The sequence below is a fragment of the Sus scrofa genome, chromosome 2 (genome assembly GCF_000003025.6).
Source record: "Sus scrofa isolate TJ Tabasco breed Duroc chromosome 2, Sscrofa11.1, whole genome shotgun sequence".
NCBI classification, from domain to species: Eukaryota; Metazoa; Chordata; class Mammalia; order Artiodactyla; family Suidae; genus Sus; species Sus scrofa.
The window spans coordinates 102,035,754-102,054,088 of record NC_010444.4 but is presented as its reverse complement, the minus strand read 5'-3'; the positions used below and the strand labels follow the sequence as shown (position 1 = coordinate 102,054,088).

The window sequence follows — 18,335 nt, the reverse complement described above, 5'->3', positions numbered from 1 at the left end:
ACAAATGAAGTTTTAAGTCTTCCTTATTTCAACTGAGAAAAAGATTTCAGCTTATTTATTACAAAAGTGTCTAGATTCAGATTTAGCCATTTAGATGATTCATCTATAAGTTGATTTCCCACAGAACCGAAGGTGGAAAAATTATGCAGCATCATCAGTGAAACAGTCAGCCCTAGATCTCAAACATTTCCTTTCCCCCTATTTTCTATTGAATATTCTTCATCCGTTTAAGCCAGCCTTCCATTCCAGAATATAAGTCCCTTTTCTCCTGCCATAAAATCCATTCTAAAGTTGTACTTCCAGGAACAGTTTACTTTTCTACTTCTCCTTGGGACACTTTTATCTTAATTCTAAAATAATGGATTAGATCAATCCTGACACAGATAATTTACAAGCACCTTCCTTGTGCTAGAATGTAAGAACCTAGACATGTTTTTTAGAGTATGAAGTCAAGGTATTTTCTCTTTACCCAAGACATCTACTTCTCTCAGTTTTAGTGATGACGACTATTGTTCATTGATTTCAAGGACACATACTATTTCCTAATTTAACATCTCTGAAATTGGGAGTTGTCTTAAAATGATGGCATGCTGAGGTTTAATTGTTACCTTCGTGTCTTAGGGGTACAAATATATAACAGTACATTTTATATAGTCAACAGCACTTAGGTTTAATGAAATATGATGGAGATGGGGGGAAAATGTAAAAAGCAGAGTATATTCAAAATACTAGATTTGACCAAGGCATTAAACTCAAATGTTGTAAGATCGACAGCAAAAACAACAAGAATAGGAGGGTCAGTGAGGTGTTATCATCCAAATGACTAGAATTTGTCAGGAAATGGTGGTCATTTGAATCAGAAAGGAGAATTTGAGGATAAGGAGGCCAGTGATTTGAGTGTTAGTGGAGTCTTGTTTCCTTCATTGGTTTCTCCTTTGTGTGGGGGAAAACTCAGGTTGAGAGGGGATAGAGACCAGTCTAAACAGGACTACAGGAAAGGAAAAGGTAGAGGATGCTAGAAGAAAAAGAAAAGCTTAAAAATAATCACACTTTAAAAAAAAATTGATAATTTGTGGCACTGCTATGTGTTCAATAGTGCTTTACATTAGGTATTTTAATATACAACAGATGATAAGTTAAAATTATACTCTTGAAAGGTCAGGATAAGTATCATTTCAGTGGAGATACTATGCAGACAAAAAGGACAAATTAATACATATTTCCTATATTAAGAACATTCTGTAAGTTACTTTGTAGAGACAAAATTTCTATTCTCTCTGTATCAGTTTGTGCTTTGTTTCTTGACCAGGTTCAAATTCCTGGGATAGGATTTTATTTAATTTCCAGTGCTTTCATTAGGCAAAACCCTTTGGAATACATTAAACAGAATTAAAAATCTTCCATTCACTTACTTGAATTCCAAAAGATTCATTTCATGGCGATAATCCCCCTGGACCATCTTTAAATTTGAGATTTGCTCAGAACTGGAAGCCTCTATCTTTCCTAAGAGCTGCATTACCTAATGAAAGTACAAAAGGGAGCTTTTTTTTGTCTGTGAACAAAACTGCTATCATTTACATGAATTATACCTTATTCCTAAAGGAGCCTAGAATGAAAACTGAGCCTAAACCATGTTTGCATTTGAAAATGATTTTTTTTCAAAGGAATGATTCTACAGTTATAGCACTATCTTTAGGGAAAGAACAATGGGGGAATGTTCCATTCTGCTGTCAATAGCATAGATGACAGACTGCCGAATGCTATTACAAAAACATACTATTGATATTATTTCATCATTTTGTTAATTTGATTATTTCTTTGCTTTCTGTCTCCATGGTTACAATGTAAGCCACTCTACCCTCTATCATCACCATATCCTCAGTTCATATTAGATGACCAAAGGTAGCTGTTTACCAAATGCCACTGAATAAATGCTTAAATGCACAGTTGGACTCTGCAAAGAAACACACAAGGAGTCTAAGTTCAGGTCTCAGGAATTTCTAGGTAAGATTTGGATATAAACAAATGAATCCAAAGTGAAATGACCTAGGGCATTTTAAAAGTAGGGAAACATAATTTCCAATTTTGGAGCCTAGGATGTAAGTGCCTTCTGCATTGCCAGAAGCACTGAAGCAATTCTTTAGGAAAAGGACTGGATTGGGAAATATGCAGAATTGCAGCCCATAATCATGTCAAACTAATCACTGTCAAGGGAAATGAAACTTCGTGATTGCCTTTGGCCAAATTCAAATCCTGAAAGAGATGGTCATGTGGAGATGAGTGGGTACTTGACCAAATCCAAGTTCTCCTAGAAAAGAAAGAGGTGAATAATGGAAGGGTTTGAATAGGTAAATATTGGGTAGGCAATAGCACATGAATGGTTATTTATAGAAGATACACTTAAAACAGACTATTTATAGGAGATAAACTCAAAACAGAATTGTTAACAGTGAAAGATAGGCAACCACTCCTGGGCATCTATGCAGAGAAAACCATGACTCGAAAAGATACATGCACTCCAATATTCACAGTAGCACTATACACAATAGACAAGACATGGAAACAACCTAAATGTCCATCGACAGAGGAGTGGATAAAGAAGATGCGGTATATATACACACAATGGAATATTACTCAGCCATTAAAAGAAAAGAAATAATGGCACTTGCAGCAACATGGATGGACCTAGAAATTATCATGCTAAGTGAAGTCATTCAGACAGTGAGACACCAACATCATATGCTATCACTTACATGTGGAATCTAAAAAAAAGACACAACGAACTTCTTTGCAGAACATATACTGACTCACAGACTTGCAAAAAACTTATGGTTTCCAAATGAGACAGGCTGGGGGGTGGGCGGATGCGCTGGGGGGTTGGAATGGAAATGCTGTGATTATGGGGTTGTGATGATTGTTGTACAGCTGTAAATGTAATAAAATTCGTTGAGTAAAAAAAAAAAAAAAAAAAAAAAAAAAGAAACCCAGTGAAATATAGGCAAATACAAGCCTGGCAAAAGCAAAGGCTAAGAAAGCAGGCAGAGCAGCATCATTAGCTAAAATGTTATTCAAGGCAAAATATGTTTAAAGGACAAAGATGGTCATTTTTATAGATACAAATTAATCTTTATAAAATACTTGAAATACACTAAATTTCACATAGTTTTGGAATTTTACCTATATATTGAACTAAACAGCAACAGTTGTAGAATTATAAGGATATTCTACAGACAATATCTTAGAGATTTTAAATGACTTCTGTTGACTTTTACTGGTCAAATCAGTAAAATATAAATATAGGGGAAGATAGGAAAATATAGTTTATTTATAGATTTACATATCAAACAATCTAAATTGCAGACAGCAAATACTCATTCTTTCCCAGTGACCACTGAGCATTTGCAACAACTAAGCACACACGCGACAAAAAAAAAACCTCTCAAATTATTCCAAAAAGCAGGAAAAGCAACTAATGACACCACATTTAAACTAGAAATTAATAAGAGTACAAAGAAACAAAAAATATAACCATTTCCTTAAAAAACCCTTCTAAAGTTCTATTGTTTAAGTCCACGGTTTCACATGAAAATTTGCCTCTCAGGCCACAAGGAGTATACTACTGCCAAGGTCCTGACTGCTGTGCTAAAACTCATCACCATGTGTTGAGGTCATGCTTCCCACTGGCCACTCCCAGTCACTGTCTGAGTAGTAGTCCTTTGATGAGAGACTTTGGATTAAGGAACTCAATGAAGCTTTATTAGCTTGACATTGCAGTTTAAGACCCTCCTTTGCTGTCTGTTTCACAGGAGTCAGTTGTATTGCATTCTGATGGCTCTTTCCATCTCCTGCAGTTTCCTCCTCATTTTCCTTCAAGAGTATTTTCCCTCAATAAATCCTTTGTACATCTAACTCCTTTATGGCATTTGCATCTCAGTGGACTAACACAAATGTCAAAGAGTAAATCAGCTCTGCAGCTAGCGTTTACTGAGGAAAATATAATATTACATGTCAAAAGGACACAACCTCATTGATAATCAGAGGTAAATTTGTGGCATTAGATATTTCCATGATGAAAAGAGACAGAATAAAGCTATGTAAACTAACAATTCATTTCACAAAGTTAAAAAGAGAATGGCAAAGCTGACTAAAGGAAAGCAGGATAAAGAATGCGACAGACTGTGGGAGGCAGGATGACTCCACAGTTTCCATGCCCCAATCCCCGGAATTTGTGAATATGTTATGCCAGGGCCAAAGCAATTTACAGCCATAATTAAGGTTTACAGATCTTGAAATAAGCTGTAACTCAATGCTTACAGACCTTGGAATAGGGAGAAGACCTTGTCTTAAGCAAGTGGACCCATTCTCATCATCTCAGCCCCTAAAAACAGAGAAATTTCTCTAGATGGAGTCAAAGAGAGGTATAAGAAAAAGAAGTCAGAGAGATGTGAAGCAGGAGATGGACTTGACTTCTTTTAATAAAGAGAAACTATATGGAAAAGATGAGACAGACAACAGACATCTGGGGGAAGACTGGTCCCCAACCGGCAACCAGAAAGGACCTTAGTCCTACAACTGCAAGAAACTGAATTGGGCCAAAATTCTGAATGAACAAGGCAGAAGATTCATCCCCAGAGCTCCCCAAAGGAATGAAGTTGTGTTGACACCTTGAATTCTGCTTTGTGGGACCTTAAGCAGAGGATCAATTCCAGCCCACCCAGACTTTTAGCCTACAGAAGCTATGAGGTAATATATTTGTGTTGTTATAAACCACTAAGTGTGTGGTGATTTATTTTTGCAGCAACAGAAAACTAATAAACAATCATTAAAATATTAACAAATAATTAAAAAATTATGGAATTGATACATAAATTCAAGGGCTGTTTCTTTGAAAAGTAGACAAAGTTTGCTCTACTCTAAACATGAAAAGAGTGACATATAAATATTAAAATTAAGAATAAGGATAGAATAGTTATAAATATCTATGATCCAAATAACATAGCAAAAGCATTCACACCTGAAATTACAGATGAAATGGAAAAATCGATAATTATAGGAGAGTTTAATTCACCTCTCTCAATACAAGATGGAAGTAGACCAAACCAATACGCTATTTTTTATGGATATTTACTCACATCTGTACCCTAAAAATATAAAAACACATTCTTTTAAAACAAAACTTTTTACTATCCAGCCACCCAGTGAGATAAAACCAAAAATGAAAAGAAAGATAACAAAGAAAAAGTCCTTACCTCTGGGAAAGTTCACAATTATAAATGTTTATATCAATAAAAAGAAAATAAAAAGAAAATACAAATATTTATGGTTCAGAAAGTTAGGAAATGAACAGAAAAACTGCAGGAAAGGAAAAAATTTAAAGATAACAGCTTAAATTGATGAGTTGGAAAACAAAATGGAAGCAGAATTAAAAACATAAAACTACATAAAAAGACTGGTTCACTGGCGAATAATAAATGTAATTATTAAGGCACAAAGAAAAAGAAAAGCACAAATAAAATGATAAAATGGTCAGGGGAAAAGCTTGAGTAGAGGGAATTAAAACAATCCTAAAAGAATTTTGCATAACTTTACACAAATAAATTTCAGGCTGGATGAAATACTTTTTCCAAGAAGTAATTTGTTCAAGCTGACCCTTGAAGAGCTCATGTTTAAACAGACAAATTTCTATAGAAGAAATCAAGCAAATGTACCACAGTACTCCCTTTTCCACCAAATCATTAGGCTCGGACACTTTCAGAAGCTGAAATATCAAATCCTTCATAAATAAATAATTTAATGCTCTATAAATGCTTTCAGAGCATAGAAAAGAAATTTCCAAATTATTTTTATAAAAGTCAGTACAACATTCATTCCAAAATCTGAAAAAGATTGCACAAAAAAATGTCCCTGGAGACTAATCTTGTTTGTAAACATTGACGCAGAATTCTTAAATATCAGCAAATAGTATCCAGCAGTACAATTGAAAAATATAATCAAGTGCAAGTGATTTTTTTTTTAAAAGTAAGGATAGCTTAATAATAGGAAATGTATTAATACAATTAATTAGGCTAATATAGTTTAGGAGAAAACTGACATCTGCACAAATGCTAAAAACTTATCTAACATAACTCATAATTATTTTTATATTGAGATATAATTGATGTTTAACATTGTATTAGCCTTTAGTTGTAGAGCATGATTTGATGTATGTATACTGTAAAATGATTACCACAATAATGTAACTTTCATCACCTCACAGTTACAAATTTTTTTTCTTATGATAACTTTGAAGATTGAGTCTCTTAGCAACTATTGAATATACAATACAGTATTGTTAACTATAGTCATTATGTTGTACATTATGTCCACAAGACATTTATGTTTATAATTTTCTTGATTTTAAAAACCTTAGTCAAATAAGGACAACTGCATATTAAACAGATTTATTGAGAAAACTGACTTCCCCTGTAGGGACATTTCTGTTCAAGTCAGGAAGAAGACTAGGCTGCCCAATGCACCTGCATTACTACTTAACACTGCACTGGAATTACTTTGTAAAATGATTAGAAAAAATAAATTATGTGTATGAAAATGGAAAAAGATGATTAAAAAATCAAATGATTTGGTGCCTGGAAAAACCAAAAACCATCTGAAGATATAATGAAACATCCAGTGAAATAAACTAGAAAGGAAAAAGATGACAAAATCTCAAAATACACTTAAGATGATGCCAGGCCTACATAAGGAAAATTTGAAACCACTCCTAAGGGATATAAAAGCAGATCTGAACAAATAGGAAGTATGCTGTGTTCTTGGATCAAATACTCAGAATTATGACTATGTCAGTTCTAAAGTTAATTTATAACTTTAACATGATTTCAATAAAAATTAGAGTTATTTGTCAATTTATCTGCTGGAACTAGATAGTTTAAAATCATATGCAAAAGCAAACAACTATCACCAGGAAAAAGGAAAAAAGAAAGCAGTGGAAGGGACTAACTCTACCAGATACTAAAAATACTATAAGGTCTTAATACTTAAAATAATAACTAAGACATGTCCTACTCTAGGAAAAACCCCAAATGGATCAAGAATTTAAATATAAACAGTAAAATCATGAAAGTACTAGAAGGAATATGAGAAATTCTTCCAAGCCTTTGTGTGGGGAAACTCTGTGACTTAAAATTCCAGAAACCACACACACACACACACCGATAAATTCAGCTACAAATAGAGAACATATGCATATCAAAAGTCAAAAGACAAATGACAAACTGTGAAAATGTATTTGCAGCACCTATCATAGAGAAAGTGCTCATCTTCCTGATATAGAAACAGCTCTTAGAAACTGAAAAGAGAAAAACATTCCAATGGAAAAATGGATAAAAGACATGAAGAGAAAACTCACTGAAAAAGAAATACAAGTCGTTCTTAAACAAATGAAAAGTTGTAATAAGAAAGGCTAATTAAAACACAGAGATGCTCTCTTTTTCCTTTAAAAAAAGCAAAATTCAATAGTCAAAGAACACTCATTGGTGAGGCAATGGGAATATACGGCATTTTACATGTTGCTGGTGGGTTTGCAATATGGTAAAAGCCCTGCAGGGAGCAAGATCTTCCAAAATAACAAACACAAGTACCTCTGACCCAGCAATCCCACTTCTGGGTATTTGTTCTACAGACATAGCTACAGACACACAAAATGATTTAAGTGAAAGGTTATTCATTGCAGCATTGTTTGAAAGAGCAAGTTATTAAAAAGAATCTGAATGTTCATTGATGAGAGATTGGCTAAAGGATCTATTATATACAGAAGAAATGTATGCAGTTGTGAAAAAGAATGAGGAAGCTCTCCACATACTGATGGGGTAGATTGCCAGGCTATATTTGTTTAGTTAAAAAAAAATCATGGGAGTTCCCATCATGGCGCAGTGGAAATAAATCTGAAGGAACCATGATGCTGTGGGTTTGATCCCTGGCCTTGCTCAGTGGGTTAAGGATCTGGCGTTGCCATGAGCTGTGGTGTAGGTAGCAGACACAACTCGGATCTGGTGGTGTTGTGGCTATGGTGTGTAGGCTAGCAGCTATAGCTATGATTCAACCCCTAGCCTGGGAACTTCCATATGCTGTGGGTGTGGCCCTAAAAGTAAAAAACAAAAGAACAAACAAAATAAAACAACAACAAAAAAACAGATGCATAGTAATATACATACAAGATATTATCTTTTGTATAAAAAGGGGGAAATGATATATATTTGTATTTGCTCATGTCATTGTAAAGGCATACTTGAAGGATACACAATAGAATAATAAAAATGGTTACCTCTGAGGGGCATGAAAGGATGACAGAAGTGGGAGTGAAAATTCTCAAGGTGTATTTTCTTGTATAGTTTTGATTTTGAACCATATGACTGTATTATCTTAAAAATCTAAGGAGAGAGAAATATAGTCTAATTTCACCTTTGAATGTAGATGCAAAATTAAATACTGAATTACTGCAAAAAGACTGTATAGCTTTCACCACAGAAATGCCGGAATGTTTCAGTACTGGGAAATGCATTGACACAGAACATGACTAGGTCAAAGAAATAAGCTAAAAAAACCAACTAATATGGTGAGTTAGGTATTTGTTAATGTCCAGAAAGCATTTTATAAAATTAAATCTTCAGTCCTAATACAAAGTAAAGTAGCAATTGAGGGATATGTAATATAATTTAAAATATATCAAACTAATAGCCAACAGCAAACAATAAAGACTTTCAGTATAATCAGGAAGTAGATAAGCTACCTTCTATAAACACTTTTATGTAAGAGTGTTCTGGAAGTTCTGGTCAAGGCCTTAAGAAAAATGTAATGAAGTTTTACATCAGAAAACTGGAGATAAATCTGTTATGATTTGTCATTGATATGACTGAGTACCTTGGAAACTGAGAGAATCAACCAAAAAACTACTGGGACTAATGAGATGAGTTTGTAGGGTGATGGACAAGGGGAGCCTGGTGAGACTGGAGTGAGCCCTGTGCCCCTGTGGACCTTGTGCTCTTGGTTAACTGACTTCCATGAACAAATCATGACACACCCAGCTTTCATCTCCCCCAATTCCTAAAGGATTTCCACTTCGTTGTGCCCAAATGGCTTCAGAGCAGATGCACTGTGTCACATAGGCTACATGACAAAATGGGGTGTGGAAAAGTTTGCATTGCCTTCTTTAGTTAAACTGTTGGAGGGTAAAAAGGGGGAGAGACATTTTTAGCTGAAAAAAGTACAAGCACTGTGGAGTCCGTGCACCATCTTGGAGTGGGTGGGACCTACCTGTTGGGAGTTCAGTGTTGCTGAGTACAAAGGGCGAGCCTGCAAGCACAGGGGTGAGCTGTAGAGACAAGCAGGGGCCGTCATAGAGGTGGCCTTTAAAATTCAGGGCAGTGAACTTGTGTATTATTTTGTAAGAGACATAACCCAGTGCAAGGCTATGATCAGCTACATAAAAAAATTGAGGTAGCATGATCAACTCACATTTATACTGAAACTTTAAGAGCTTCCATGGGATGTTCCTTTGCTTATCATCTCTGGTTGTACAGCCTTTGAGACAAGCCCAGAGAGCAAGGAAACAATGGCATCAGTATTATCAAGTAGCATACACTTACAATGAGCGCCTGTGTTGGAACACAGCAGGCACACATTAAATATTTGTTCATTAACCTGGCAGTTCTCAGGGTGTACATTTATGAGCTGTCATATTTAAATTCTTGTCTTTTCTTGGAGGAAAAGAGTTCTTTTGAACAACTACCATTGGGCATTTTGATAAGCTCTAATGATCTTACTTCTGGCAGTAAGTTGTGACATAAGACTTCCAAATATTTTCAGTTACCTTCATATCCAAGTTCTTAGAAAGAGTTTCTAGGGCAGAAATGAGTTCTTGAATTCTTTTTTCGAGCTGCTGTTGTTCATGCCTGATGAAGTGAATGTCTCCAGAAAGCTTCATGATGCTGGAATCACATCTAGTGGCAAGATGAAAACTGGTCATGAGATGGACAGGCTTATAACACTTTTAACACTACAAGTAGAACCTGGGCTTTCCTTTGATGGTGAAACTCCTAAAGTTCTTTCAATAATGAGTTGGTAGATGGAGGAGCAAATATAGAGACCTCCCTCATCTTCCTCTTTTTTTCCTGATGGGAGAGAAACCAGGTTGAATAATGATACATTGGCTCAAATCCAAACCCTGAATCGGAGTAGATGAAGACATTGGGAGAACCTGGGTAAAAATTTTAGATTTTTGGCCTGATACGTTAACTCAGTCACATGGGTTCCAACAGATTTTGATGTTTTGGGCATACCCCCTTGCTGCCTCTGGTTAGAATTGAAACTGTTTTCCTCTTCTCTATTGTGTTCTCTTTCCCCCCTTTAGCCTCTTTCCTTGGCTCCCATATTATCAGTTCTCCTTCAGCTAGAAAAAGAGTCCCAGCCCACCAAGGTCTTCCAACCCATCTTCCAAAGACATCATCTTTTCTGTTAGCCCCAGTCAAAACTCCTGCCTCTTGAATGCTCTCAGTCCAGTGTTGTCTTCAGGACAAATCATCCACACTGATGTATATATGAAGTTTTAACCCATGGAGGCATTTGATATTTTAAGGAAGGAACTCTAGAGAAATGGGGTTAGAGTTCAGATGAACCATTTTCCAGCATGTCAGGGAATCCCACCCACTACCGTCACTCTTGGTCTCCCTTGGGAGACAGCAGGTTACATACTGTATTATCTGTTTCATTACACTCACCTTTACATGAAAGATAGGGCAGAGAGCACTGAAGGTTGTGTCTTTTGTACATGAGTTACCAGAGATCACTTCGAAGTTTGTCATTTGATAAAATAACTATTTTGACTGTTGTCAAATAATACTTATTAGGAACTACATTTTCATATTGTCAAGCTAAGTGCTGTAAATATTGTTTTATGACTGTCAAGATTTTTTCAGTTCCAGAAATGAATTTCTTTTTCTTAAGATTTTTTGGTGACAAAGTTGAGCCCAAGGTGAGTTAAGAATGGTTATTTTCCTGAGAGATCCCTTGAAGAGATACCAGGTAACTGAGGTAGGGGTGGGGAGACTGTTGGGAGGAAAGATTAGGAGTTAATATGATAAAAGTGGGAACACCAAAGTCATGGGCAAAACTGTATGTATACAAAGAGTTTATATTACACCTTTGTATATATGAGCTATTATTTTCAGAACAACCTCTATTGTTGGCACGAATCCACCTTATGACACCCAAAGACCACACAGGAGTAGATGCTGCTGTCACCAATCCCACTACCTCTCACCCAGCTCGACCTGTCCCTACCTTCAGGAACAGCTGGTCTGTGCATCTTAGGCTAGTGGTTAAGAATATGGTCTCTGGTGTCAGAGCAGGCTTTGAGTCTGGCTTCTACTCTTTCTTAGGTTTGTGCTCTGGAACAAGTTTTAAATGTCTGTTTCAGTTTTCCTTATCTGAGAATCGGGGGTAATGGTGCTGAGATTACTGCATGTAGCTGCACCATCTGTCCCCCACACAACTCCAGGGGGTGTCAGACAGATGGGGGGCATGCGAATGGTGTCCCCTGGAGTGCTGCGTGCTCAAGCTTCCAAACTATAAGTGGCTGTGCTGAAGAGTGGTATTGCCTGGGGTTATTTAAGGATGGAAGGAGGTAACAAATGCAAAGCATTTAGCCCATACCTGGCACAGAGGAAGCAGAGTCAGCAGCTATTATTTATTTCCTCAGCTTGAGAGTTCCCACCTATTCATTTTCACCCCTTACCCCTCCACCCCTCCACACAACCCCACATGCTGAAGTCAAGGATTAGTGGTTTTTCAAGGCTGCACTCCATATTTCAAAAGGAAGTTTCTCTGTCTCTACTTTGAAGTGATTTTATTGTTTCTGTTAAAATAATACCTGCCCATTTAAAAAAATTACACACAATACAAAAAAAAAAAAAGAACAAAAAAGAGAGTTAACATCATCTCAAACCTCACTTTTCAGAAATAATCATTGCTAATATTTGGTTATTATTTCATTCACCATCATACTCCATACACACATTACATATATATATAGAGTGTGTATCATATATATATATATATACACACACACACATATATATATACAGAGATAGAAATAAATAAAATAATTGTATAATATTAGGAATATATGTACAAGTTTTAGTTAAAAAATTACATTGAATTTTAACATTAGGTAATAGTGAAAAAGGAAATGTTGCTGAACTTCATATATATATCCTCTCTACAAGTGATAGTTCTAAAAAACAAAGTTATAAAAAGTTATGATAGATTGGAATCATTATACTTTTTACAAGTACCATTTCAACTTTAGATGTTACTTATTGAGCATATGCCAAAAAAATGAGAAATTAAATATTTATATACTTGCTCTTTCAACAGAGCAAGTATAAAAATATTTTGTTAGCATTTTAAAATTTTAAAAATAATCAGATTTTATGGCATTCTGCAACTAGATTTCCCACTCTTTATTTATCTTCATTTTAAATTTAGACTCTATGTTCAATGACAGTCCTTTAAAACTATGATTTCTCATATGAGATTCTTATTTTGATTTATTCCTTAGCCAGATTTTTTTCATCCATATTTCTAAAGAAGGATCTATGAGCACTGGAATCTTGAAGTTCTTGAGTGCTTGAGAATGCCTGTCTATTCTCTTATAGTTGAGAGATAATTTGGTGAAGAAAACATTACTTTGTCACTTTTTCTTTTGTTCAGAACATGATAGATATCATTCCATTCTTATCTGGCACTGGTTGAGGTGGAGGAATCTAAGATGATTGCATTTTTTCCTTCTTCTGTGTCATCTGTTGTGTCTACCCAGATCTAATGATGTTTTTTCTTCTTCTAGTGATTCTTTGTTCTTGATATTCAGTAACTTCAACCAGAATACCTGGGTTGAATTGTTCTTATATAACTTCTGGGATTTCAGTTTTCCCTTTTGATCTACAGAGTCAAATCTCTGCTTCAAGAAAGCTTTCTTCTCTTCTATCCATAGACAGTTTTCCTTCTGAGGAATTTGGTTTTTTTTCTTCTTTAGAAGTTCCTCTTAGGTTTCTGTTGGATGAGGTTTATGTTGTATGCCCTACACATCATTTCTCTCTAAGTGTTTTTATATAGAAAGGCATTTTCTTTTTGGTTTACTCATGTTTCTTAAATAATGCTATTTTTAGTTGTATTTATCCTATTTGGGGAGTTTTAAACTAGATTCAATTTCTGTAATATTTTATTTTTTTTCACCTATCCCTGAGCAATTCCTGCTTATCTATCTACTTTTGTTATTAGATAATCTCCTTTTTTGGGGAAAAAACCCTTTATATTTATTTTTATTAAAGTAAAACGTGCTTATAGTTTGAAAGTCAATAAAAATGAGCAAGCTAATAACACACCACATCTGTTCATGGCTCCGCCTCTTCCAACTTCTCTCAGTTCCTCTCTCTGGAGGCAAGAGTCCACCTTCACCCACACTCTCCCAGGTGCCTGCTGTAGCCAGCTCCTAAACCTGAGAGAATTCTGTGGTTCAAAATGAGGTCCCTCTCAGCTTATCCCACAGCTTTAAATTGGGTCTTATGTGCAGATAAGTCAGTTTCCACGTGTCTGTCTGTCTTCTAGCTTCCGTCATCTCTATGTTGATATCCCCTGTTTCTTTGTGTTGATGTTTTAAAGATAAAATTCTTTTTTTACTGTAGATTTAGCAGGCCTTTTAGAAGGAGCAAAATTTCATGTGACAGTTCAGTCAGCAGTTCTTCTTTTATCTCTTTCTTTTGCTCTTAATTTCTCTGAAACCAAGAGAACTTTGAAGTGAACTCTTCCTGTGTTTTTCTGGGTTATTCCTGTTATGAGGTATATTTATTATATTTATTAACCTTATGCTTTTTTTTTTTGGCTATACCAGTAGTGCATGGAATTTCCCGGGTCAGGGATCAAACCTGAGCCACAGCAATGACAACCCTAGATCCTTAAATACTAGGTCACCAGGGAACTCCAGCATTATGCTTTTAGCTATCAAATCTATCCATCCATCCATCCATCCATAGATGGCAGTGGTCACGGTTTTCATGCCCCGTCACATTTTTCCCAACTACCACGTCTTCCTGTGATTTTGGCTACCTGCATCTCAGTGTGTCTGTGTTTGGTGGGGAGTAGGTCACCCCCTCTACTCAGCCTTGTCATGATCAAATCTGTTATTTCTTTAGGCCTTTGCAAGGGGTCATATTCCCCATTTTCCTCTCAAATATCAGATTGGTGTTTCTCACAGCAAACCATTATTCTAAATTCTTTAATGTGACACCATTGCCTCCTCTCCTTCTTCAGCCTGCTGCCACTCAGCTAGTTTCTCTGAGGCAGGAATTGGCAAGAAGGATGGTCCTAGATGATCAATAACATGATTGCATCTTCAGCTCTGCCTCCTCTGCTGTTCTGTTGCTGACCTGACTCTCTCAGGGTTTTTTCCCTATCTCTCCTGTGACCCACCCCATCCCCTAGATGATATTGCTCTATTCAAATTATTTGGTCATTGCCTTTCTAGGTCATGCCTTCTTTTTTGAAGGAAATCAGGAGGACCCTATCAGTCCATATATTGTGTTATTTGGTAAGTGTGCTCTCTTTGTGTTTAGCAGTTGTGGCAATTTTCATGTGATACTAAAGATGAATTTTTGTTTGTTTTCCTTCTTTTATTTTAACTGGCATTGAGATGTCTCAAGTGAGAGGAGCTGGAGGAAAAATATCTTTGACAAAGAGTCTCCACTCTCTTCAAAAGTTGAAAGTACCCGTGATATCATCACCATTTTTTTTTCAAAGAACATGATTTGTGCTTTTAATCACACAGCAACAGACTTTCTAGTTTTTCATACTCGCAATCTGCCTTGAGGTCCCAAATAGCCACATATAAATAGAGAGTTGGCCTCCTCCTGCTGCTTCTACAGATTAAGTCATAGCTATCTATATGCCTGCCCTTTGCATGCTTGACTTTTTGTATGTGTGAGAGTAATCTATCAAATCGAAGAAAGGGATTCAAAAGCAGGCCAGACAACTTTGAGAGGCTCATCCTGCTGAAAGTATGTGCTTTTAAACTGTCACTATATGGGGGTAGGAAATAAGATGTAAAACTCACACCACGTTGTTATTATCAAATACTGAGTTTGATTTCTAGTAATACATTTGCTAGGAATTATGTTAAAAATAATGAACTTAGCTTCACTTATGCCAAAATGCTAATAGGAATTAAGGTCAGCATATGTGGGAAGCCAGTAATTAATATCCCTCGGCTGGTCCTTTGGTCACTTGCCTGCAAAAATACGGAAAAAAAAAAGAAGAAGAATCGGTTTAAAACTCATGGCTTTTTAGCCAGATTCTGTCTGAAATCACCACACAGATTTATAGGGGGACATTTCAAGGAAAAATAAGACCTTGTCCTAAAATCACTGCTTGATATTAAAGAGGAGAGTTAGTAAGCTGTGAGAGAGTAAGATGGAGGAATAGTGGGCTCTCGATTTTCCCTCCTCCCTCCAATGCACCAAATAAACATCAGCAAAGGGGTTAAGTCCCTCTGGGAACTATCTAGAAAGTAGTTCAGAAACTCCTATACATCAGACAATTAAGAAAATACCCACATCAAAATGTGCTGTAAAAGCTGACACCCATGCCGTAAACCCCATCCCTCGTACAATGCCTTACAATTGGGAGGAAACACCCAAATCCTAGTTTCCCCGGGGAACAAAGGGTGTGGACCACACATCTCACTGCCACCCAAGACTGGCTCCCAAATCACTAGCTCTGAGAGCTGATGGAGCTGGCTCATCTGTGAGGCCCTGGGGACCAGAGAAAACAAAGAGGTGGTTTTAAATGGTTACATGATTTTATTTAATTAATTAATTAATTAATTTTTTGTCTTTTTGCCATTTCTTGGGCCACTCCCAAGGCATGTGGGGGTTCCCAGGCTAGGGATCGAATGGCAGCTGTAGCCGCCGGCCTACGCCAGAGCCACAGCAACATGGGATCCGAGCCGCATCTGGGACCTACACCACAGCTCATGGCAACGCCAGATCCTTAACCCACTGAGCAAGGCCAGGGATGGAACCCGCAACCTCATGGTTCCTAGTTGGATTCGTTAACCACTGAGCCACGATGGGAACTCTGGTTACATGATTTTAAAATGGGCCAAAAACCTGAACATTGTCCAAAGATGACATGCAGGTGGCCAGTGGGTACATGCAATGGTACACTACATTACTAATCATCAGAGAACTGCACGTGATATCACCTCACACCTGTTAAGATGAGTTATATATATATCAGTGCAGATGTAGAGAAAGGAAACCCTTCTACACCATTAAGAGGAATGTAAGTTGGTGCAGCCATTATAGAAAATAGTATGGAGGAGTTCCCATCGTGGTGCAGTGGAAACAAATCTGACTAGGAACTATGAGGTGGCAGGTTCGATCCCTGCTGGCCTATCCCTCAGCCACAGCAACACAGGATCTGAGCCACATCTGCAACCTACACAGCAGCTCACTGGCAACACCAGATCCTTAACCCACTGAGTGAGGCCAAGGATCAAACCCATATCCTCATGGGGACTATATCGGGTTCTTAACCCACTGAACCACAACAGGAACTTCAAAAAAAATTTTTTTTAAAAGAAAAAAACTGGAGCAGAGCAGAAAGAGTTGCACATCTTTTCCTTGATATTATTCTATCCATCTCTTGGCTTCATTTAAATCATGATTTTGTGTTATATGTGAGTCAAGATTTATAAGACTACAATAGTAGCTTCTTAAGTGGTTTGCAGAAAAAAATAAATGGTTGAAGTGTCATCAGCACACCACCAAATTGAACCAAACTCATTCAAAAGAGATTTTTGGTGTTTATCTTCTTTGTAAAGTCATGACACATCTAAATAGGGTGCTGGGTTTGTTGGTGTTTGCTTTATTATCTTGCTTTATAACTTACCCAAATATGGTAAAAATTCTTTTTTAAGTATCAAATGGTATATGATAAAGTATATAATTTTATGTATTTTAAAAATATAAGCTATGTATACACATAATATATAATTATATATGTATATACAACTGCACATATGTATACAGAGGATATATATACAGGATTAGTACATATATATATATACATACACACAGACTACATGTATGTTCTGTGTATACATAGGTACTAATCCTGCAGATTCTGTTTCCTAATGTCTTTTACCTGCTTGGACTAGCATGGCCAGTGCTTTAGTTTAGGCACCTGACATTTCTCACCTTGATTGCTGCCACAGGCTTCCTTTTATTTTCATGCTTATTTCTGTACCCCCACCAATTCAGCTCCTACCAGAAGGTCACTAAATATCGTCCCCTTATTTAAAATCTTCCCATGGCTATCTATAACTTTCTCCATAAAGTTCAAATTTTCACCTTGGCCAACAATCCCTTACAGCCAACTCTGGACCACTTCTCTAGCTTCTTCTTTGAATCTCCCCGTCTCTCCCTAAATCCAAACCCCAAATACTGTTAACTCAAATCCTCTTCTCACAGGAAGGTCCTGAACATGTCACAGTAATTTATCCCTTGTTTCTTTTTTTGTTGTTGTTGTTGTTTGTTGTTGTTGCTATTTCTTGGGCTGCTCCCGTGGCATATGGAGGTTCCCAGGCTAGGGGTTGAATCGGAGCTGTAGCCACCGGCCTATGCCAGACCCACAGCAACGCGGGATCTGAGCCGCGTCTGCAACCTACACCACAGCTCATGGCAACGCCGGATCGTTAACCCACTGAGCAAGGGCAGGGACCGAACCCGCAACCTCATGGTTCCTAGTCGGATTCGTTAACCACTGCGCCACAACGGGAACTCCCCTTGTTTCTTTTGTACATATACTTCCCTCTGTGAACTGCCTTTCCTATCCTTCCTTGGCTAGTTAACTGCTGCAGATCTTTCATAACTTATCCCAAGTATCACCTCCTCTAGGAAGCCATCTTTATGTCCCATTCTGATTTGGATATTCTCATAGCACCCCAGGATATCATTGTAGTGCTCACTGCTCTGCTTACGTTTTCCCAGGTAGACTGTGAATAGCTGTAGGAAGGGGACCAAGTTGCTGAATTCCTGAATCCTAGCACACTGCCTGGCATACGCTAAGTGTTTAATGCACTTTTTGTTGAATTGAATGGTTGGATACCTTAGGAGGGGTTTGTCTTAGGTATTAGTCACCTAATTATTATTTGGTCGTTAACACTTCAAAGCAGATTGACAAGATGAAGGTGGGGGTATTTTAGGAGAGAGGAAAGTGGTACTGGC

The 18,335-nt window shown here is 36.9% G+C and overlaps 1 protein-coding gene across 1 annotated transcript in view; it reads right to left on the bottom strand.

Annotated features, from left to right (window-relative positions):
* FAM81B (family with sequence similarity 81 member B) overlaps positions 1-18,335 on the bottom strand; it is a 60,727-nt gene that overhangs the window by 12,203 nt on the left and 30,189 nt on the right. The window contains exons 6-7 of the mRNA XM_021085152.1: positions 9,866-9,995; positions 1,413-1,519 (exon numbers count right to left, since the gene is read on the bottom strand). Of these exons, the coding sequence (XP_020940811.1) occupies positions 1,413-1,519; positions 9,866-9,995 (237 nt within the window). The remainder of the gene's footprint in view (positions 1-1,412; positions 1,520-9,865; positions 9,996-18,335) is intronic.